The 23,033-nt window shown below is 38.0% G+C and overlaps 1 protein-coding gene across 5 annotated transcripts in view; it reads left to right on the plus strand.

Moving 5' to 3' along the window:
• Positions 1–311: 311 nt before the first annotated feature.
• The window catches only part of si:ch211-197h24.6, a 91,262-nt gene continuing 68,540 nt past the window's right edge, over positions 312–23,033 (plus strand). For 2 of the 5 annotated variants that reach the window (XM_043689994.1, XM_043689995.1), the window contains exons 1-3: positions 540–1,936; positions 9,404–9,472; positions 12,419–12,443. In XM_043689994.1, the coding sequence (XP_043545929.1) occupies positions 743–1,936; positions 9,404–9,472; positions 12,419–12,443 (1,288 nt within the window). In that variant the 5' untranslated portion in view covers positions 540–742. Of the gene's footprint in view, positions 423–539; positions 1,937–9,403; positions 9,473–12,418; positions 12,444–23,033 lie in introns of those variants that run through there. The other 3 variants (XM_043689992.1, XM_043689993.1, XM_043689996.1) reach the window with 3 other exon arrangements.

The following is a 23,033-nucleotide window of genomic DNA, read 5'->3' on the forward strand; positions in this document are numbered from 1 at the left end:
ACGGACGAGTTGGAGCTGGAGTTCTGTTTCCGCCCTGTACATCTCTTTGACTCTATAAATGAACTTACAGACCTGCTGAGTTTCTCCATCATTTTCAGTTTTTACTATACTCTAGGGTTGCTTTCAGTTTTTATGTTTATAAAAAAAGTCAGTGGATGAATGGATTTCTTAGTATTAATAATTTGAAATGACGCTGGAAGAATTCAAAGCTTGAACGCAACTAATAAGAGACGCCGAGTCCATGACAGATTGTTTCCCCAGCGAGCCCTGAGCCTCCAGCTTTGTGACTCTCATCTCCACGCATGCGTACCGAAGGCACAGGCGGCACCGCCGTGAGGAAGTGATGTCAGACGCACCGGAAATACACCGCCGGGACTGCAGAGCGACGGTTTGCGGAATCTCGAAGCGGAGCGGTTTGCTTGGTAACTACGGGCGGACTGGAATGTAAACGTCGTTGTGGCGGGGCGGGAAGGAAGGAGGCCGGAGGCCAGCGGCCACCGCTCGGACTTTGGGGAGGGGTTGGGGTTGGGGTTACGTGACTCCAGACCATTTCGAATGGCCGCTTGAGGGGAAAGTACAAGCAGAGGAATAACGAGTGCTGCAGTCGGCCTCGTCTCACATCTCTTACCTCCCAAAATAGGCCCTCGTATGTTTTCCACGTTGATATGTCTGAAAATATGCTTGCAGTTTAGCTGCATTTTAAATGTCTGTTTTTGATCTATTGTAGATTTCGCCCTGAAGCATGAGTGATGCGGTTAAAATTCATCAAACTGTCTCAGATGGAAATGCTGCCGCTGAAAGTGATGCAGACCCAGTACCTGCCGCTGAGCGCGGAATAGAGATCGCAGAAGAAGATTCAAGTGAAATCGAACATCACGATATCAGTAATGAAAGAGATGTAACAAAAAGTCCCGAAAACCAGACCGGAGTTCAGACGAATAGTGGGCAAGATGAAGTAATGGATGAAACGTGCCAAGATCAAGCTCAACCAAACAGTAAACGTGATGAAGATGAGTGTAGTATAGATAAAGTCCAACCCGAAGCTGAAAATGCTGAAAGCGAAATTAGTGATGCTGAGCACCGGGCTCTTGTTCAGGCGAACAGTGATGTGCAAGGTGTAGGAGAAGTCCAATCTTGTAGTAACAGCAGTGAAAAAGATGAAACACAGAGTGAAACAGCGCAAGTTGAAAACGAGCCTATTGATGGAAATGAAACTCCATTTGAGGTAGATCAAATTGAAAATCAGTCCACCAGTGGAGAGCATGATGATGCTCTCATTGAGGTAGATCAAGTTGGAGATCATTTTACCAGCAGTGAACAAGATTTGGTTCAGAATGAGTTGGGCCAAAATCAAGCTAATAATGATAAAACAAAGAGTGGCACAAAACAAGAGAAGCTTCCTAATGATGGTAGAGCAGCAGCAGCTAAGACTGGCATGCGCAAAATCAAATCAACGCTAACTAGTGGAAGAACTGGAAAAACAGGTGTCCTCCAAGGGAATAGAACCCCAGCTTGTATTGGCAGAAAGAAAAAGCTTGCCATAAAAAATTGCAGAAAAATTGATAAAACCTGCAGTGACTTTTCAGTTGGTAAGAGTGCCTCAAGCCAAGCTCAGATTAAGAGTATACTTGCCAAGCCTAAATCGCAAACAAAGAACGCTGAAAAAGGAAATTTAAATGTTTTGGAGGAGGCAGATAAAGTTCAGCCTCAACTGACTGTTGAGAAAGAACCTTTGACTGTTGAAACTAATGCAAATGACATAAATGAACCGAAGAATGAGGCAGCAGACATGTCCAATAAAGACGAACTGCAAGCTACCACAGATCAAACATGGCCACCTGAGAGTACAGAGGCACCTGCCAGTGGAAGGCTACCTGAAAGTGATGGATTTCTTCCTAGCAAAGAGGGCAAACCGGTGACTATGTTTTGGTGTGATGTAAGTATTTATTTAAACTCTTACAAGGATGCTCTTTGATATTTTGCTTTATTCAGTAGTTAATATTTTGATTTGATAAACCTGAACTACCACATGTTGGATTAAAATATTATATCTGGACTTGTCAACTAAAGCAGATAAGGCTGATAATGGTAAAGTGAATTATGAATTATTTTACTTTAAAAAAAAACGCTTATGGCTAAGGTTCTATGCCTTGTTTAACTGCTTATGTTATTTCCAAACAGCTGGTGAATGTTCATAACTATTTGATTATGTAACAATACTTCATGACAAACTATGAAATATTATGTTTGTAATGAGATGCTTTGAGGCCATAAGATATATAGGAGCAAAAATCAGACCATTCAGCCCATCGAGTCTGCTCTGCCATTCACTCGTGGTTGATAAGTTTCTTAACCCATTTTCCCTCTAACCTTTGATCCCCTTCATACTCAAGAACCTGCCTACCTCTGTCTTAAATATACTCAATGACCTGACCTCCACAGCCTTCTGTGGCAATGCATTCCATAGATTCACCACTATGGCTGAAGGAGTTTCTTTTTATCTCTTCTAAAAGATCTTCCCTTTACATTAAGGTATCCCCTTGGGTCCTAGTCTCGCTTACAAATGGAAACATCTTCCCAACATCTTTTCTGTACAGGCCATTCAGTATTCTGTAAGTTTCAATTAGATTCCCCCCCCCCGCCATCCTTTTAAACTCCATTGAGTACAGACCCAGAGTCCCCAAGCATTCTCATATGCTAAGCTTTTCGCTCCTGGGACCGGGAATGTTCTCGTGAACCACCTCTGAAGACACTTGCAGGCCCAATATATTCTTCCTGAGATATGGAGCCCAAAACTCTGCACAGTACTCCAAATGTGGTCTGACCAGAGCTGTATAGAGCCTCAGAAGTTCATTTTTGCCTTATATTCAAGTCCTCTCAAACTAAATGCCATCATTGCATTTGCCTTCGTAACTACTGACTCAACTGACTTTAACTGTTGTACTTTCACCTGCTTTCTTGGAGTTTATTAGATAAAGATGTCCTAGCCAAAGTAAAATTTTAATTCTAATGAGGTTTTTTCTTGAGGGGGCATAGATGTAGATCTCAGAAACAAATAATATGAAATAGTTTTTTTTGGTGCTATTATGTCTTTGCAATAAAGTAACCTTTTATTGTTTCCATTCCCTGCCATTGGCTTATTCATTTCCTTGTTTACACAAGGATCTTAAATGTGAAAAATGAAAATGGCAAATTTAATTTAACTATGATTCTAAAAAATTGTAAGGTATTAAACTTTCCTTTGCATTTTCTGTATATTTTGTTTCATCAATAGTTCATGGATTTAGCATACATTTTTCATTGATTAGATCAGTTTGACCGTGCTTAACTTTTTGCAGAATCAATATTGTTAGATGGAATGCTTGCAGTTCCAAAACAAGTACTTTTTTAAAATTACTTTGATATGCAGGAATTGTGAATTGAAGAGCAATAGAAGAATGTTACTGCATTGTGTTGCCAAAATGAATGGTGCATGGCATGTAGAAAAATAAAGTAGATCTTATGTTATAAAATGTTTAAGCACATGAACCTAAAGCTCAATTGGTTTGGATATTCTTCTACCATTCATTGTTTCAACATATCACATTTGATCAGAAATTCCAATCAGATTCAGCAAACCTATTTGTGACCCCGATTGAACACAAAAAACACACCTTTTGATTAGTTCTGCACTGAAAATTTCTGGAGAGCAGTCTACTGTGGCATGCAATCCAGGATCATTTGCAGGTAACAGTGAATAAGGAAGGAAACCACACCTCTTCTGTCAGCGCATAAACTGTGGTTTAAATATCCAGCAGCCATTTTTGACAACAAATGAGAAAAGTTAAGAATGTGGTAACTGTGGGACGTGGGTGCCATGTGCATTTTTGGTGTGTGGCAAAGTGCTGGGAGCAGGACGTGGTAGGACTCGGGCGAGTTTTGGTTTGGGGTAGAGGGGTGTGGTGAGATTTCAAGTGAGAACAAAAGGACAGACTCTTTGGCTGACCAAGCCAATGGTGACACATGGCACCTTTCGAAACTAAGCCATTTGCCTCAATGCAGTCCAAATCCCTCTTGCCTTACGTATTCAGGTATTTGTCAAATTGCCTCTTAAACACTGGCATTGAATCTGCTTCTATCATCTCTGGATGCACATTCCAGGCACTTTCTACCCTCTGTGTAAACCAAAAAATTGCTTCTCGTTTCTCCTTTAAGCTTTCCTCATTTCACCTTAAACCATGTTTCTCCCGGTGATTGACATTTCTACCTGGGGAAAAAGACTCTGACATCCATTCTATCCATGCCTCTTAGTAAGTTTGTAAACTTCTATCAGGTCGACCTTCAGCCTCCGACTGTCAAGTGAAAACTGTTTGCAGTCTCTCCTCACAGCTAATATTCTCCAAACGAGACAACATTCTGGGGAAACCATTTCTGTAGCCTCTCCAAAGTCTCCACATCCTTCAGTTAATGTGGCTACCACAACTGTGTACATCATTCCAAATGTGGCCTAACTAAAGCTGTATACAACTGCAACATGATTTGTCATTTTGTCCCCTATGCCCAACTGATGAAGGCAAGGATGACATATGTCTTCTTGACCACCTTATTCATTGTATTGCCACTTTCAGAAAACTGTGGACTTGTATGCCGAGATCCCTTTGTATCTTAATGCTTCTAAGTGTTCTGCTATTTTCTATATACTTCCATCTGCATTAGACGATCCAAAATGCATCCACCTTGCATTTGTCTGGGTTAAATTCCATCTGCCATTTCTCCCACCAAGTCCCCAGCCAATCTAGAGCCTGTGGAATCCTTTGGCAATTCTCCTCACTGCCTTCACCACCCTCAATATTTCTGTTATCAGCAAACTTACTAATCAGACCACCTACATCCTCCTCCAAATCGTTAATGTATGTTATATTTACATATATTCCAAATAACAAGTGTCCCAGCACTGATTCTTGTGGCAGCACATCTCCAATTTGAAAACATCTTTCTTCTGCTATCCTCTCTTCTATGACAAGCCAGTTCTGTACCCATCTTATCAGCTCATTGTGGATCCCATGTGACTTCACCTTCTGTATGAGCCTGCCATGAGAAGCCTTGCCAAAAGCCTTGTTAAAGTCCATGTAGACAGCATCCACCACCTTGCCATCATTTCTCTGTTCCTCAAAAAACTCAATCAAGTCTCTCATACACTTTCTCCACCCTACCCCACACAAAGCCATGCTGCCTGTCATTAGAAGTTCATACCTTTACAGATGTCAGTACACCTTGTCCCGAAGAATTTTTTCTAATTATTTCCGTACCACTGACATAAGGGCTCACTGGCCTGGAATTTCATGGATTATCCCATAGCCCTTCTTTAACAAAGGTGCAATGTTGGCTATTCTCCAAGGTGAGCTTGGTAGAGGGTAGGTGACCCACTGTGCCCAAGTCTTGGGAGGAGCACTATAGACTCAGTCTTACTGGGTCGCCGCCATCTTGGATCCCCCGCCAAAAGCCTTGTTAAAGTCCATGTAGACAGCATCCACCACCTTGCCATCATTTCTCTGTTCCTCAAAAAACTCAATCAAGTCTCTCATACACTTTCTCCACCCTACCCCACACAAAGCCATGCTGCCTGTCATTAGAAGTTCATACCTTTACAGATGTCAGTACACCTTGTCCCGAAGAATTTTTTCTAATTATTTCCGTACCACTGACATAAGGGCTCACTGGCCTGGAATTTCATGGATTATCCCATAGCCCTTCTTTAACAAAGGTGCAATGTTGGCTATTCTCCAATCCTCTGAGACCCCTCCTGTGACTAAAGAGGATACAGAAATTTTGTTCAGGCCCCAGTTTCCTCCCTCAGTACTCTGGATAAATCCCATCAGGTCCTGGGAACCTGTCTATCTTAACACTTTTCAAAACACCCAATGCTTCTTTTTATATTGAGATGCCCTAGAATAATAACATACCTCTCTAGACTCACTATCCACCATGTCCTTCTCCTTTGTGAATACTGATGCAAAACATTCTTTAAGAACCTCACCCACTTACTTTAGCTTCTCACATAAATTCCCTCCCTTATCCTTGAGTGAGTCTGCCCTTTTCCTAACTACCCTGTTGCCTTTCATGTACATATAAATGCCTTGGGATTTTCCTTAATCCTGTTTGCCAAAGACATTTCATGAACCTTTTTAGCTCTCCTAATGCCATCTTAAAGTTCTTTACTGTTTCTTAATATTCTTTTGGGTCTCTGTCTTTGGTTTTCTTTGCCTTATGTATGTCTCCTTTTTCTTCTTGACTAAGCTCACAATTTCTCTTGTCATCAGAAGTTCCTGAATCTTGCCACCCTTATCCTTCATTTTAACATGCTAGTAGATTTACCCTCAAACAGCCACCCGTAGTCTACGTTCCCCTTTTGCTACCTAATGTGCTTGTAGTCAACCTTCCCCAGTTTAGTACTTTCACCTGAGGACTGCTCTTATCCTCATCCATAACTAACTTAAAACTTCTGAAATGCTCTCTCACTGAAACTTTGTTTACTAGCTGGGCTTATACCCTAATACCAGGTGTTATATAGCCCCTTCCTAAGTTGAACTGTTTACTTATTGCTTCAAGAAGCCCTCATGGACATACCTAACAATTCCCTCCCCATCCAAGCTCCCGTACGTAAGTGTGTTCCAGTCAATATAGAAGAAGTTAAAATTATCCAGCAAACAAATCTGTTGGTTTTATATTTTGTCCATAATCTGCCCACACATCTGTTCCTCTATCTCTTGCTGGCTCTTGGGGAGTCCTGTAGTACAGCCCTGTCAAACTGTTGGCAACCCCCCCCCATATGGTCCTGCAGGATGAGCCTTGCAAGGTGTCTTCCCTCAGTACAGCTGTGATCGGAGAGTCAGGACTTCAGTTTAATAGTTTATAATTCCACTTGATGGTAATACTAGAACAAGCTAAATCTGAATGAGCTGAAGAAGGGCTCATGCCCGAAATGTCGATTCTCCTGCTCCTTGAATGTTGCCTGACCTGCTGCGCTTTTCCAGCAACACATTTTCAGCTCTGATCTCCAGCATCTGCAGTCCTCACTTTCTCCTAAATCTGAATGATGCTTAGTTGATACATCACAAGTTTAATTTTTACAATTGGTTATCATGGTGGTTAGACATTAAACATATTAAGCTTTTGAAAAAAGAGCACCAGTTTTTTGCACAAGAAAAAAAAATCCAATCTATTTTATGTATATATGAATCTCCAGTTTAGAAATAAACAATAAAACAAAGTTTCAACCTGGTACACAGCAATTTTTATTACAGGTACTCTCTCCTAATGAAGTGACCCCATGACCTAACTCTTCAGTTTCTTGTTTAACTGACTCTTTTCCGGTTTGGTATCCTAGAGATGCCTTTCCAGTTCTGATGACATAATTCTTCATTTCTGAAAACTTGTATGCAGTCTGTCTCAGCTTGGAGACTTCACGAACTAAAGCCTTCATACCAGAGTGAAATTGTTCTGAACTGAAAAACTTAATTCTTCAGAACTGAACTGAAAAATAGTGGTGCCTGGTTTGTTTCCTTTGTGGTTCATAAAAGTTCAACTTTTGTAAAGACTTAGGAATTTAACACCACAGACTTCGTACAAGGCGCATTTCTTGGCAAATGTTTAAAACAGTTTTCCAAATTACTTTCTAACATCTTTTAAAATAAAGTCATTTCACAGAACTGGAATCCATAGTCCATCAGTATCTTTTAAAGATTCACATTACCAAATGATAATGTATATTACACTGTTAAACTAAATCACCCTAGATTTTGAGCAGGTTTATAATCCTGTAACTTTTCCTGGGTAATTATTACGTTTAAGTAAATCAAAACCTTCCAAAACTTTATTTTTGTAGGTTTCAGGTGCAGGATAATTTGATCCAAGGAAATTTTAATTTCCTAGTGAGTTTTTGTGTTGGGATTTCACATTGTCCTGATGTGCAATCTTCCAGAAGCTACTACCTGGCATTTGGAATTACTGCACTATTCTGCTTTAACAATGATGAATGTCAAAAGCTTTGAAGTCCTGATTTAAATAATCTTGTTTGTATGTTCACTGTTGTGATAGAATTATGTTGTTACATGTGCTGATTCATTTTATGATTTTGATGCTCATTTATAGGTTCTGTAGAAGTGATTGAGTCATGTTACCTTTTAAAAAAAAAACTTGATCTAAAATAATGCAGTTGTTACATGTTTCTAAGTTTAATTTTTGTTAGCTCATCTTTAAACTGAGTTCATTTATAAAGAATGAAAGAAGTTCATCATGGACTCGTTGCATGATGCAGTATTAAGGCAAGGAAGTTGAAATGTACAACAATCCGGCAGAATTCAGAATAGCAAGTTTCCTACGTATCTTGTTAAACTGAATAATAAAATACACAGAGAGCCAAATTAAGAAGAAGAAGTGGGAAACAGAGACAAACTGCACGGATTCATTCTTGTTTTGTTCCAGAGGCAGTGGGGTATAGAAACCTAGCGTTTAGACAGCACTCAGTTAACAGAAGCATTTTTTTAAATAAATCAAGCTTCTAGAGTTTCTGAGATCTAATTTCAAATAAAAGCTGAAGGGAGGTTTTAGCCATGGCTCAGTGAGTAACTATATACTTCCTGTGGCAGCATAAGATAGGTTCAGATGGGCTAGCTAAACTTTTAATCTCTTCCATACTCATTAATTTTTACTGACTCAGATTTGATTTGTACGGTTAGCAGTCTGAGTAAGGACAATGCTAAATCACGCCAAGGCTTTGAAATAATTGCAATTTCACTTTCAAACTAAATCGTACAAAACAGTTGACTCCAATTATATTCAGGGTTAGAGTGATGCTGGAAAAGCACCGCAGTTCAGACAGCATCCAAAGAGCAGGAAAATCGACGATTCGGGATTTCAGCTAGCCCATTTGAACCTATCCTATGCTGCCACAGGAAGTATGTAGTTACCCATTGAGCCATGGCTAAAACCTCCCTTCAGTTTTTATTTGAAATTAGATCTCAGAAACTCTATAAGCTTGATTTATTTAAAAAAATGCTTCTGTCAATTGAGTGCTGTCTAAACGCGAGGTTGCTGTACCCCACTGCCTCTGGAACAAAACAAGAATGAATCCGTGCAGTTTGTCTCTGTTTCCCACTTTTTCTTCTTAATTTGCCTCTCTGTGTATTTTGTTTTAACTAACTATCTGAGTATAGTACTTTTCGCCCTTCAGTTAATTTTTTTGAACATTAACCTTTAAATTTGAGCATCCTACTACTACTTTTGAGATTTGAATAATATTTAAAAATGGTCTACATGTAAAAGTTCTATAATTAATAAGATATTCATGCATAAAAGTTTAATTCTATATTAATTTATCATTTAAATTTACTGTAATGTTTTACAAGGCATATTTTTATTCTAGATTTGCAAGGTAGTTTGTACATCTGCTCTGAATCTCCAGATGCATTTCCTTGGCTTTAAACACAAAAAGGTATGAAGTTTCAGTCACGATCATTAAGCACTTCTAAAATAATGATAACTTTATTCCTAAGTTTCAACAGTAAATGTGCTCTTAGAAAATATGTTAGTGTATCACTAATGTTACATTTTCAAATACAGTGAAACCTTGATTTCTGCATAGTAATTGTCTGTTTTCTTGATCATTTGTAAGAATACAGATGGGAATTTATATTGACTAAACTCCGTGTAGGTCAGAGTACCATTGACGGTTGAGCTGCCAGTAAATCTGTTGAAAATGGAACATCTCATTGGGTACACAGGTCATGATTTAGATTTAAATTGGTAATAAGCAAATCTATTGTTAGCAAATATCTGATTTTGATTTTTCACCTTATTTTGAGAGTCTTTATTGTTCTGAAGAAACTTTACAGCTTTGAAGTGATTTTACTGATGTATGTGAATATAAATCAAACTTTTCCAATGTAATGACAAATGAGGTGATCAGTTAGAGTTGCCAGTATTTTGTGGAATAGTTGTAGTTAAAAATTGAAGTGCTTGGGACTCTGATCTGCCAGTTTTTGTTATCTGAAATTCACCTCTTGTGTTTATGGGCATAATTAAGGTTTCATTGTCCCTGGTGTGCCATATGTTTCTATAAGTTAAAACATTCTTGCATTTTGCTACAGTCACATTAACATTTATTCTGAACATATTACACTAAATTGTTTTCCTAGTTTTGTTGTTTTATTTTAGGAATTCTTAAGGCCAAAGTTTTTGTTTGGTGTTTGTACTGTTCTGAGACTAAGATGACTGATACATTATTACGACAGAGAGATCTTTTTAAAATTCTCCGACACATAACTGTGCAACGAAAGTTAACTCCTGAAGAAAATAAGTATTAGTGTCATTTTTAAGTGGCTGCTAATGCTTGATATCCTAGACAGACTAGCATGTGGGCTTATAGTGAGGCATGTTCAGTTACTTTAAAACTCAGAATTAACTCTGAACAATTATTTGGGCAGTAGTGGACATTGATGTATGCTGAAGTTTGGAAAGAGTTTTGAACATTTAGAAATATAGCTCAGGTTTGAGAATTTAGTTTCCTTTTATAACATCATTCCATTGATGACTCACCTCTTTGATACAAATTGGAAGAGAATACTGCACTTTAAAATCTTAAATACATCTAGTTGACTAAAAACTGAGTGCAACACGTACTGAATTTTCTTTCTCATTGAGTTTATTTCATTACATAACCAGGGTGGAGATGTAATATTATAAGTTGTTAGCTTTTATATGCTTGTGACAAGATTAGTATACTTTTTAAGATGTCCATTACAGCAAAAGTCAAATCTCATAGAATTCATAGAACCTATTATATTCATTTCCTAAATCAGATGAATTATGTTTTGTAATTTCAGATGATTTGCAGTTAAATTAATTTGGGGCTATAATTTTACCATTGTTTCGGCTGTTATTAACTTTGCATTTTTAATGTAAAGTCTCTTAAATTGTTTATTAGCTTGTTGAATCAAAATAATTCATGACTCTACACACAAGTGGAATACTGTATAGACCATTATTCTGATCTCCCAATGTTCTTCTAAAGCATTTAGAATGTCGCTCAGCACTCCTTTAAATTTATTTGCTGGTTTGCATAAAATAGTTAAATTTAATTGAGTGACATCACCAAGAATTTCTTGGATGTATGTTTGAAGACTAGCATCTAACCTTCAAGTTTAGATGATTTAGCTCTTTAATTTTTCATATTTCAACTTGCAAAAAAAATTACAGTTTTGTAATGTGCTGGACTTCAACCATCAAAATGTGCATTTCATTGACATGAAGAATGGCCACTTCATTTAAGTGTGATTTGGTAGAAATACCATCTATATCACTTCTTAAATTGAGAGGCTTGAAGAAATTGGATCGCTGTTTCCAGAAAGCAACAGGGCACTCACACTTAAATCCCATTCCTGACAGATACTCGCACTCAGGCTCCCATACACAGCGTCCAGTCTTTGTTGAATTCTCAGTTGAAGGAATAAGAGCCTGCTGTAAGGTTTTTTTCCTGCATCCTTGATATACCTTTTAGCTGGTTATCAAGGAGCAGTGATAAAAACATCTGTGAAGATCTTCATGGGTACACACCCCTTTCAACTGAAGTGCATGTAGGGAGGGAGTAAAGAAGATGAACCACCTGACTGTTTTCAATGAACAGAAGACTGGATCTTCCTTGATGTGCATCAACTGCCTGTCTCAGCAACACTAATTATTTATGAGAGCTAATTAATATGAGAGGATGACCTGGGTTGCTGAGCTACAAAACATACTTTGCTGGGCTCTGAATTTTTTGCATCCGAGACTTCATTCAATAGGCTAAAATAAACTGATGTAGAAAACTGTTAAAACATTGAATTGTACATTTTGGAGCACTATTAAGGTTTTCTTGTAGAAAATATGTTTTTGTGAGTTTGCATATTAGTACCCTTATAAAAATGTTGCAGTGTTGATTGCTGTTATTGATGGTTGTTGCAGAAAATTATTTGTTTATTTTAAAGTTTATCCAGATTTCATACCAGCATGAAATCTTATGATTCAGATGGCTGTATGAATTTTATATTAAGTACTTTGAATGAATGTTAGTTATCAATCCACTTTTTAATACAAAACACTGCGAACATGAACTATTTTTCTCATCAGTTTAGTTGTATCCTACACATTTGTAAATGCAGATGGCCTGCAATAAGAAATTGGATCTGTGGCCAATTTGACCGTCCTGTGCAACCTTGCGTTTTTGAAGGACAGCCACAGGGTTACCTTAATTTTAGCGAGCAGTGAAATGTGGCCTTCAGAACAAACTTTGCTTTAATACATTTTAATTAAATGTTTCAGTTTTATGTCCCAACAGAAGCAATCTCGCTAACTTTTTCTGTTCCTTTTCCTGGTTGATTCTCTCCAAACATCATTCTGGCAGATTGAAGCAGCTTTAAAATGGAATGGTAAGTATTTCAGGATTCCTTATGAATCTGTTCCCATCTCTACAGACGTTACTATGCCTAAATTCGTCATGCTGTTTTGAAGTTTAATTTCCACTGTAGTGCTTATTTAGACTAATGAACATTCATAACTGTTTTTTCAATAGTTCTGAGAATACTTTTTGATGTATAGTCGGCAGCAATCAAAGCTGTGTAATTCGGACATCGAGGGTTTCTTGCACTGGTCTGAAAGATTACATCAAATCTAATTTCCTAAAAGAATCTTGGTCCGTCTAATCAAATTTGCAATCTTCCATGCAAAGTCTGTATTAATCAAGATGTAAAGAGATGTTACTATGAGTAGTTTTAATGTTTCAAGAATCTGTCTACATCATGCACTACTAGTAATTTTGGCAATCACAAATTCCGTAGCTTAAATTATTATAGCCACTTGGAATTTATACTATGGATGTGCAATGAGTGAAGTCTAACGTGTTTTTTTTTAGAAAGAGGAACTCTAAACATTCTCCAGTAAAGTTATTTTAAATACGTTAGTTGTGCCCAGCAGATGTAGAATATTAATATTTGTTCAGCAAGCGCTATAATGGACCCTGTCTATACTTGGCTGTATCAAGACAAAAAAAAACTTTATTCAGTAATTATTTTAGAAGAGTGCCAATTTAAAATTAATATTGCCTTATACTTTTATTAAAAAAAGGACAGAACTGTAAACTTGATTTGAATTTTTTTGTTTTCAAAATAGTTTGTCTTCAGGTAACTTAATTATTCCGCTGGCCTCTACTCCAAAATTGATGGAAATTTCCATGACAACTGCACACTGGCAGTTTATAAAATTGCCCATTTTTGTTTAGTTTCTGAAGACAAATCTAAATCAATCAGTTTGTCATTATAACTGCTGAAATGTTATTGTTTGCTTCAAAGTTAATACAGTTCTCAAAAGTGTAATCAGTCTAACTTGTAACTGACTAGCATTACCAAATATATATTCTTATAAGAAATAACATCTGATTTAAGTCTGACAGGTGCTGGTTAACGAAATATGATTTATTCCTTTTGAAAGGAATCATAAAATGATGAATCTGATGTTAATCAATATGGATGTATTCATGGTGGAGCTCTTAAAATGACTAGCCTCCTTGGAGTTAGGAGAGAGTATGATGGCATGATGCAGAGTGGATCCAGGATCGTGACTTCAGATGACTCATCCGACAATGTTTTATTAAACTCTGAAACTAAACCCAGCCACCTCATCTATTCTCACGCCTGATGCACCAAAGCTAATCAAACAAACTCCAATATTTCAATGACTAATGCCTTGTATTATTTGGAGTTGGGTTTTGATGGCCAAGTTCATCTTGTTTTCGACAATTGTCTTAGATAAAGAAATTGCAGTGGCACCCAAACTGAAGTAGGTGTTCTGTGAATGGTGAGCACAAACGTTGACTTGTTGAAGCTAAATTTATTTGGGTTTCTGTGAACGAAACAATTCAGAAGCCTAAAATATCAATTCAGGTTGTCTTGGTTTCACTGAAGTGGAATTTCCTTTGTGAGGCATGATCTTGAGGAGTTTTGGATGCAATATCATGCTTGGCATAGCTTAGAACTGTCTAAGCTGTTACCAGTGGTACTGCATCCACTACATTCCCTCAAGGATCAGAGCACAAGGGAATATTTTGATGCTTTTTAATGAAAGATGATCACACCTTCTCTTCAAAGTCTGCAGCAAAAGTTATGCAAGCATAAACAAGCATCGTCATCCGATGACATCAGTATCGTAATTGGGCACAATTTCCAGTATCTTCATTAATTGTTTAATGAGGTAATGTGCCTGAAGAAGTGGATGTGAACTCCTGCAACTCACAGTGAATTGTGCTTCTAACTGTGTTGATTAGAAGGATTTTCTGACATCTGCTGGACATCTGTCAAGGGCTTGAACTCTCCCTTGTCAGTAATTTAATAACTACTTATTGAGGGAAGGGACAAGTGGAGGTAAACATGATCTCTCACAGTGTTGCTTCAGAATGTCATGTCTGGTGATGAGGGATTGGAATGCAGTCGATCTTTTATGGTGGACTAGGTAGCCAATCCTTGAATCAGGAAGCTTTACAGGATGACTCACTAGACAGCCTGCCATGGTGAAGACACTTGGAGGAATAAAATTGGGGGTATGACTTCACATTTATTTCCAGTGAACATTGTACATCAGTGCCCATGTTGAGCACTTGTTGATGTGGACAACAAGCGAAAAGCTTACAAGAACTTCTGTTGGTAAACTGTCCAGTGTTAGTTGTTTTTGTATGAAAAATACTGTTGCACACTCGGGAAGCTTTAAACTTGGTTTTACCAACCCGTATCTAATTCGTCTTCCTGTAATAGGTGAATTATAGCCATTTGGCGAGAGTTGTACTTAACATCAGGAAAACTGTATTTTTACAGTAGTATCTTGGTTTGGAAGCCTCTATGTGTGGTGACCGATTCTACGTGAGCCAGTGTCTGACTGATCAAAAATCAAAAGATATTAATTTTTGCACAGGTTAAAGACCTGATAAAGGTCTTGTCAGAATCTTTGCAAACCTTGTGCTGACTTAAGCATCATGAGTGTGCTGTGTGTAGTCGGTTAATGATTTTCCTTTTACTCCTTCCTCCCAATTAACCCACCTAGGCCTGTGTTTTTCTTTGGGGAGGGAGGGTGGAGAAGAGTTTGGTGGTGAGTAAACAGGGCATTTCGCAAATAATTTTGCTTATTTTAAAGTACAGAAAATATTTAATTTTGCCATTAAATTACTTTGTAATCTGAAATGTTGCATGGTGAAAACATTTACACAAAAATAAAACCAAGAATTGCAGAAACTGGAAATCTAGAAAAAAAAGGCAGAAAGTGCTTCGCAAATGTAGGGCTGACAGCATTGGTCATTGGACTTGAGAAAGTCTCATGACATTTCAGGTCATTGGACATGAAATATTAACTCTGTTTATATTCGAGTTTACCCATTTTGCTCACTTATTAAAATTAGAACCTCTCGCCCTAAATTGTTTTTTGTTACCTCAGATTACAACAGAATCTTGATCAGATGGGCCAGTGGGCCGAGAAGTGGCAGGTAGAGTTTAATTCGGATAAATGTGAGGTGCTGCATTTTGGGAAGGCAAATCTTAGCAGGACTTATACACTTAATGGTAAGGTCCTAGAGTGTGTTGCTGAACAAAGAGACCTTGGAGTGCAGGTTCATAACTCCTTGAAAGTGGAGACGCTGGTAGAAAGGATAGTAAAGAAGGCGTTTGGTTTGCTTTCTTTTATTGGTCAGAGTATTGAGTACAGGAGTTAGGACGTCATGTTGCGGCTGTACAGGACATTGGTTAGGTCACTGTTGGAATATTGCATGCAATTCTGGTCTTCCTATCGGAAAGATGTTGTGAAACTTGAAAGGGTTCAGAAAAGATTTACAAGGATGTTGCCAGGGTTGGAGGATTTGAGCTATGGGGAGAGGCTGAACAGGCTGGGGCCGTTTTCCTTGGAGCGTCGGAGGCTGAGGGGTGACCTTATAGAGGTTTACAAAATGATGAAGGCCATGGACAGGATAAATAGACAAAGTCTTTTCCCTGGGGTTGGGGAGTCCAGAACTAGAGGGCATAGGTTTAGGGTGAGAGGGGAAAGATATAAAAGGGATGTAAGGGGCAACTTTTTCACGCAGAGGATGGCACATGTATGGAATGAGCTGCCAAAGGAAATGGCGGAGGCTGGTACAATTGCAACATTTGAGAGGCATTTGAATGGGTATATGAATAAGGAAGGGTTTGGAGGGATATGGGCCAGCTGCTGGCAGGTGGCACGAGATTGGGTTGGGATATCTGGTCGGCATGGACGGGTTGGACCGAAGGGTCTGTTTCCATGCTGTACATCTCTGACTCTATAAAGAAGATGCATATTAGAGGCTATAAATTTTGGAAGACAAATGAAGGTCATAAGTTGCTACAACTATTTAAATCTCTGAGGAAATGAGTTAGTCTTGTACCGAATTATTATGATGATGAATTTAAGATTATGTAACACTTTCATTTGAAGACAATCTTTTTGAAATTGCCTTCCCAATCAGTTGAGGGCAAATAGTTTCTAATGTAATCTAGCAATGCTGTAATGGCTTGATTTTAGTTCTTGCTTTTGAAAAGTCATAATATGTTGCTGATTAACAAAAGTACAGCTGCCATATTCTAACATAACAGTAAATCAATATGTATAAAATTCTTAGATTCATTTTAACAAATGTGTTTAGGTCAAATCAAGGTAGCAGGATGTGACCATTCTCTTAAACAGAATAGGCGATAAACAAAAGCAGAAATTACTGGAAAAGCTCAGCTGGTCTGGCAGCATCTGCGAAAAGAACTGTTCTGAGGAAGAGTCACCGGACCCGAAACATTAACTCTGATTTCTTTTCACAGATGCTGCCAGACCTGCTGAGCTTCTCCAGCAATTTCTGTTTTATTTTGTGATTTATATAGCATCAGCAGTTCTTTTGGTTTTCAGAATTGACCATATTTGATTACAGCTAGAGTCCTCATGTCACAACATGAAGTTAGGACAGTCTTCCTTTTTGTTACCATTACTTTAGCAAACAGTGACATTCAATGTTTCTTTTTAACAGATTGAAAATATAAGCTCACGCTGACTCATTATAACATGGCACACCTTTTTTACTGTATTCTCTTCTGTGCTACAAATCGGTTGTTTGTGATGAGTGACTATTCACGGTGTTAGTCTCTTCGTAGAAAAAGAATAATATACAGTAGCTTTTGAAAACCCTCTGGTAATGATAGAAGATTTCCCTGTATTGGCATTGTTGTCCTGTGAATAATATGGTGAGCATGATGATTTTGGGAACTGCCCTAGAAGGTACATTTCAGACATATGGATTTGCGTTTCAGGAAAAAAAAGTCTTGAGACTTCATGAAGATTCTAAATACTGCAAACTAATACAATAACAAGTGATACACAAAATATTTCCTGTAGACTGATTGTAAATGCATTTTTTAAATTCCCCAAATCCTGCATATTTGGTTGAATTCAGGAAGGTTTGTATAGTTGCAGTTATATAATGTGCAGTTGAGCTAAATGGACTCCTTCTGTGTCATAATGACTTATGAATCAATGCGTTAGTGGACACTGTTGAGTTTTGAGAAGAGCTAAAACTTAAAAGGGAAAATTTATTATGGACTAGCTGCAATGTTTTTCCCCCAAAAGTTTCCCTTGAGCACTGTACTTTGAGTTTTGGGGCTACTTTTTAGTTTTCTGGGGTTATTTTATTGATTCTCCTTAACTCCTTTTTAAGGTACAGTCATATAGTAATATTATGGTCTGTATTTATGTTAGTATGTAGGATTTCTTATTCACAGCATATGGGCATTGCTGACTAGGCTAGCATTTATTGTCTATCCCTCTTTGCCCAATGGATAGTTATGTGGGTGTGGAGTCACATGTAGGCCAACCAGGTAAAAAAGGCAATTTTCTTTCCCTGAAGAGCATTAATGAACCAGATGAGTTTTTATGACTATTGCCAATAGTTATATGGTTGCTGTGAGGCTAGCTATGTTTCTCATTCCAAATGTTATTAAATTTAAATTCATCCATTTTTTTGCGGTGGAATCCATGTTCCCAGACTATTAATCTGGGGTTCTCGATTACTGGTCCAGTGACATTATCAATGCCCAACTACCTCCCCCTTTAAGGGTTTTTGGACAGAATCAGAAGTAGTGGAATTCATCAATATCATGAATTTTCAACACAAGAAAAAGCATGTATTTCCTAGATATGACAAATTAACACAAGATAAAAGGTGTAAGTGAGAAAAGGATCTTTTCAAAATAACTGCTTATTTGCCCTAAAAAAAACTGTAGCCCTAATCTTATACCTACTGCAGACTTGTGATATTTTTGTTACATTTTCACAAAATAGAGTATTTTAAACAGGCAGTTATTACTTTTTTTACTGCATTTTGGCTTTCAATTTCAATTTCACAGTCATTACAATAGTATCCACTCGAGTCTTTTCCATAGTGTTGTTCCTGAACATGAGCTTTTAAGCTCAAGATACCGCAGTCATTTAAAAGTAGTTTATTACTTTTAGTGATTTCAACTTTTCGTACTGTCTAATTCCTTTGACAAGTCTGAATTACTCCCTATTCCTTGCAACCATTTTCATTCTCTTTGGCCTCTCGGCCTCTTTTTTGCTTTCTGTCTCTCTTTTTCTCTCTTTCTCTCTCTCCCCCCTGACTCACTCTGCTACACCCAGAATCAGTGGGCAGATGGCTGCCTTGCCCATATTTCTCATTCTTTAGGGATTTATTAGTGTAACATTTAGTTATTTATGTTGTTAAGTAACTTGAGAGATTTTGGATTATATGTGTAAAATTGCCATGGTCGTAAGAAACCTTGATTCCTATTTACAATTATTGTGTGAGATTATTGATGTCTTAATGATACTGAGTATGTCTTAAAATCAGTACTAATGTGTGCATAAATTTCTGACTCAATTTCATATACTTACAAGTTTTTTTTAATGTATGTTTGGAAAATATAATACAGGTCTTCTAATAACAGGATGTGATTATCCAATGAGTAACCACACCATAAAGACTGGAGGAGATATTTGTAGTGGATAGAGGTTTAGGTACAAGCTTAAAGTGTGGAAGGGCGATGGAGGGATTTGGGAAGGAAATTCAAACATGAGGTATGGTGTATAGACACAAAGGTATGTGTGTAATAAGCTAGACTTGAAAATGGAGAGATTTGCAAAATTCTGAAGAATGTTATTGTTTAATATTGAAGAATGTTATAGAGTACAGTTTAGAGAAATTCAAAAATAACAATGTTTTAAATTTGAGTGATATTGATTCTCAAGGGCAGCTAGGGGTGAGCAATAAATGCTGGCCCAGCCAATGATATAAAGGTCATGAGTGAATTACAAAAAAAGGAATAAATAATTGAAGTAAAGAGAGGTGGGTATTTGTAACTGGTTGCAAAATTGCAGTAGGACTTTGTGTTGATGCTTATAGTCCTGAGATGTCAGCTGTGAATTTGGCAGAGAGAACATTTTTTGGAGATGACAGATATGAGTGATTGATTGAAAGTTTCAGTGGAGGAAAGGCAGAGACAGATGACAGTATAGATGGTGAAATAGATAGTCTTTTGGGTGCTGCAGTATTGGATTGGATACTTAGTTGTGAATTATTTGAGATATTAGGGCTGTAAACAGTCTGAGTTAACCTAGGCCAGTTGCGTGGAATGTGTTGACTTTCTTAATGAGTGTGGTATGTTTGGAGCTGCTCCTTTGTGAATGTTGTCAAAATTTGATGCCGAAGCGCATAAGGTATTCGATACAGGCAGCAAAGGTTTGGATGAGCTCAAGATTTTGGAAAGTTGGAGGCTAGCCAGGAAAACTTTGAAATAGTGAAAATACTAACACAGGAGCAGGAAAGGTATTGAAAGGAGTCGTACAGAGGTAAAGCTAGGTGTCATCTATATTCCTTCAAAAGCTGCCCCACTGATCTATGTAGGTTATGTTGTCAATTATACCATGTGCATGAGTAAAGGTCCAAGAATGTATCCTTGATATGGATTTGATTTGTGGATGCAAAGAGAAACCATTGACAGATGTGATGTGTACATCTGAGTTGAGTAAAATATAGTATATCTCAGTCTCGTTGAGCTAAACAATGGAGGATAGGTATTGGAGTATGTTTTGCGTCAAAAGCAAGTTAAGAATAACTAGAGACGTGATGGTCAGAATCATACGGAATATCATAATTGACTTAGGGAGTTTTTGATTTTGCAAGAGGTAAGCAAATCTCACTTGAAGATTTTAGATGCAGTTTGTGCAAGGCATGGACCAGGAATTGAGACAACAATGTATTTTTGCATTTTGAAAGGTCAGGGGTTGAGGAGACTTTACTATCAGTCCAGATCTGGTAATAAATTTGTGGATATGCTCTTTGCAGTTGAGGTGAGGATGATGGAAATCATGAAATGATTTGCTTGGGCTTTGATCATGGTTTTGGATTCAAGGACATCCAAAGTCTATGTGAAAAATTGTTTGTTTAAATTAGCACGTTTTATCGTATTAAACTGCAGGAAATTTAAACATAGCGCAGTCCCATAAGAAGCAAGAAATCAATAACTGGATTATTCTGTTGTTGTTTGAATTGAGATTCTATGTGTACCTGAGAGGACAGTTGGAGCCTTAAGTAACATCATAATGGAAAGCACATTCGCCATTTTTTAGTATGCATTTGTGTGTCTACTTGGTTTGTGTATGCATGTCTGTTGTGTGACTTCCACCCACGAGTCAGGTTTAAGCAAGTCAAGTGAATTAAGAAAAATCAGGAGGGCAAAAAGGGGATAATTCAAAGAGACTGCAAGTATATTAAGGACAAAAGATCAACAAGATCATTATGTGTGGAGCCACTGGTGATGGGAGAGATTTTAAATTAATATTTTGCTTCACTATTTACTGTGGAGAAGGATATGGAAGCTAGGGAACTATGAAATAAATATTGATGTTTTCAAAACTGTTCATATTACAGAAGAGGTTGTGCAGGAAGTGTAAAATGCATAAAGGTAGATAAATCTCTGAGACCTGATCAAGTATCCTAGGACACTGTGTGGTAAACTAGGGAAGCAATTATTTGGACCAAGCAAAGAGATTTATATCATCGACAGCCAAGGTTGAGGTGCTGGAAGACTGGAGGGTGAGTAGTGTTATGCCCTTATTTTGGAGAGGCTACAAAGAGAAGCCTGAGAGCTATATATGGGTGGGTTTGACGTCAATGGTAGGTAAGTAGTTGGAGGGGATTCTGAGAGACCGGATTTACATGCATTTGGAGAGGAATGGACTGATTAGGGATAGTCACCATGGCTTTTTGTGGGAAATCCTGGCTCTCAAACTTGATTGAGGTTTATTAAGAATGTCATCAAGAAGATAAATGAGGGCAGAGTAGTAAACATTGTTTACATGGATTTTACTAAGGCCTTTGACAAGGTTCTGAATGGTAGGCTAGTTAGTACAGTTAGATCACATGACATTCAGGGAAAACTTTCAAACTGGATAAAAAATTGGCTTGACAGTAGGAAACAGACAGTGGTGGTGGGGTGTTGTTTTTCTGACTGGAGGCCTGTGACCAGCAGTGTTCTGCAGGGATCAGTGCTAGGTGCACTGTTGTTTGTTATTTGGATGAGAATATAGGAAACATGGTTAGTCAGTTTGCGGATTACATCAAAATTAGTGGTATAATAGACGGTGAGGAAGGTTATTTATGATTACAAAGCTATGTAGATCAATTGGCCAAGGAGTGGCATATGGAGTTTAAATCAGATAAATGTGAAGTGTTGCATTTTGGTAAGCTGATTAAGGACAGGTCTTGCACAGTTAATGGTAGGGCCCTGTAGAACAGGGGCATGTAGGGGTTCAATGCATATTCCGTTGGAAGTTGCGTCACGGCAGTTCGACAGAGTTTTAAACGAAGCATTTAGTACGCATGCCTTCATTGCTCAGACCATTGAGTTTAGGCATTGTGATCTCATGTTGTGGTTGTACAGGATATTGTGAGGTCACATTTCGAGTGCTGTATGCAGTTCTGGTCGCCCTGCTGTAGGAAGGATGCTATTAAATTGGAGAGGGTACAGAAAAGATTTATAAGGATATCACTGTGACTGGAGGATTTGAATTATAGAGAGAGGATGGACAAGCTGAGACTTTTTTCACTGGAGCAAACGAGGTTGAGGGGTGACCTTGAAAAGCTTTAGAAAATCACAAGGTGAATAACGAAGATCTCTTCCATAGGATAGGGGAGTTCAAAGATAGAGAGTATAATTTTAGGTTGAGAGGAGAAAAATTTAAAAGGGCCTTGAGTGGTTTGTATATGGAATGAACTACCAGAGGAAGTGGTTGATGCAGATACAGTTTCAACATGTAAAGGACATTTGAACAGGTGCATGAGTAGGAAAGGTTCAGAGGGATATGTAACTAGTTTAGTTTGGGAAACTTGGTTGGCATGGATGAGTGGACCAAAGGGTCTGTTTCTGTGCTGTATGACAATAAATGTTAAGTCGAAGTGTGTTGCCACTGAAACAAGGCTAAAGTGAACAGGAAAAATGGTGTGCGCAGAGATGAGATGCAAAGGAACTGGCAGGTGAGTGGGAAAATTGTTTCATGGAGGACAGGGCCAGATGTTATGTGATATTTAAGGGAGATGAGGCAATGGAAAAAGACTTAAAGTTTTCAAAGAAGGAAGGGCCTTAGGAATTGTATGGGGCAAGAAAGACTTTGGTGTATCATGGTGATGAAAGCCATGCTCCCAATATCTTGGTTAAGCAGAACAAATCTGAGTTGGCAGCAAGATGTCACTACAGCCCAGTAAAGTATACAAGTTTTACTAAGAATGAGGAATACCAGGGAAAGAGTGGCGTTTATCAGAGACCAAAGAGGCAATCTGTGCATGGAGCAAGTGTATGTGGAAATGTTTGAATATTTCCCATCTGTATTCACTGGAGAAACACATCCTAAGGCCCTTCCTTTTCAAAGAAGGAAGGGCCTTAGGAATTGTATGG

Source organism: Chiloscyllium plagiosum, chromosome 5 (assembly GCF_004010195.1).
Source record: "Chiloscyllium plagiosum isolate BGI_BamShark_2017 chromosome 5, ASM401019v2, whole genome shotgun sequence".
Taxonomy (NCBI): Eukaryota; Metazoa; Chordata; class Chondrichthyes; order Orectolobiformes; family Hemiscylliidae; genus Chiloscyllium; species Chiloscyllium plagiosum.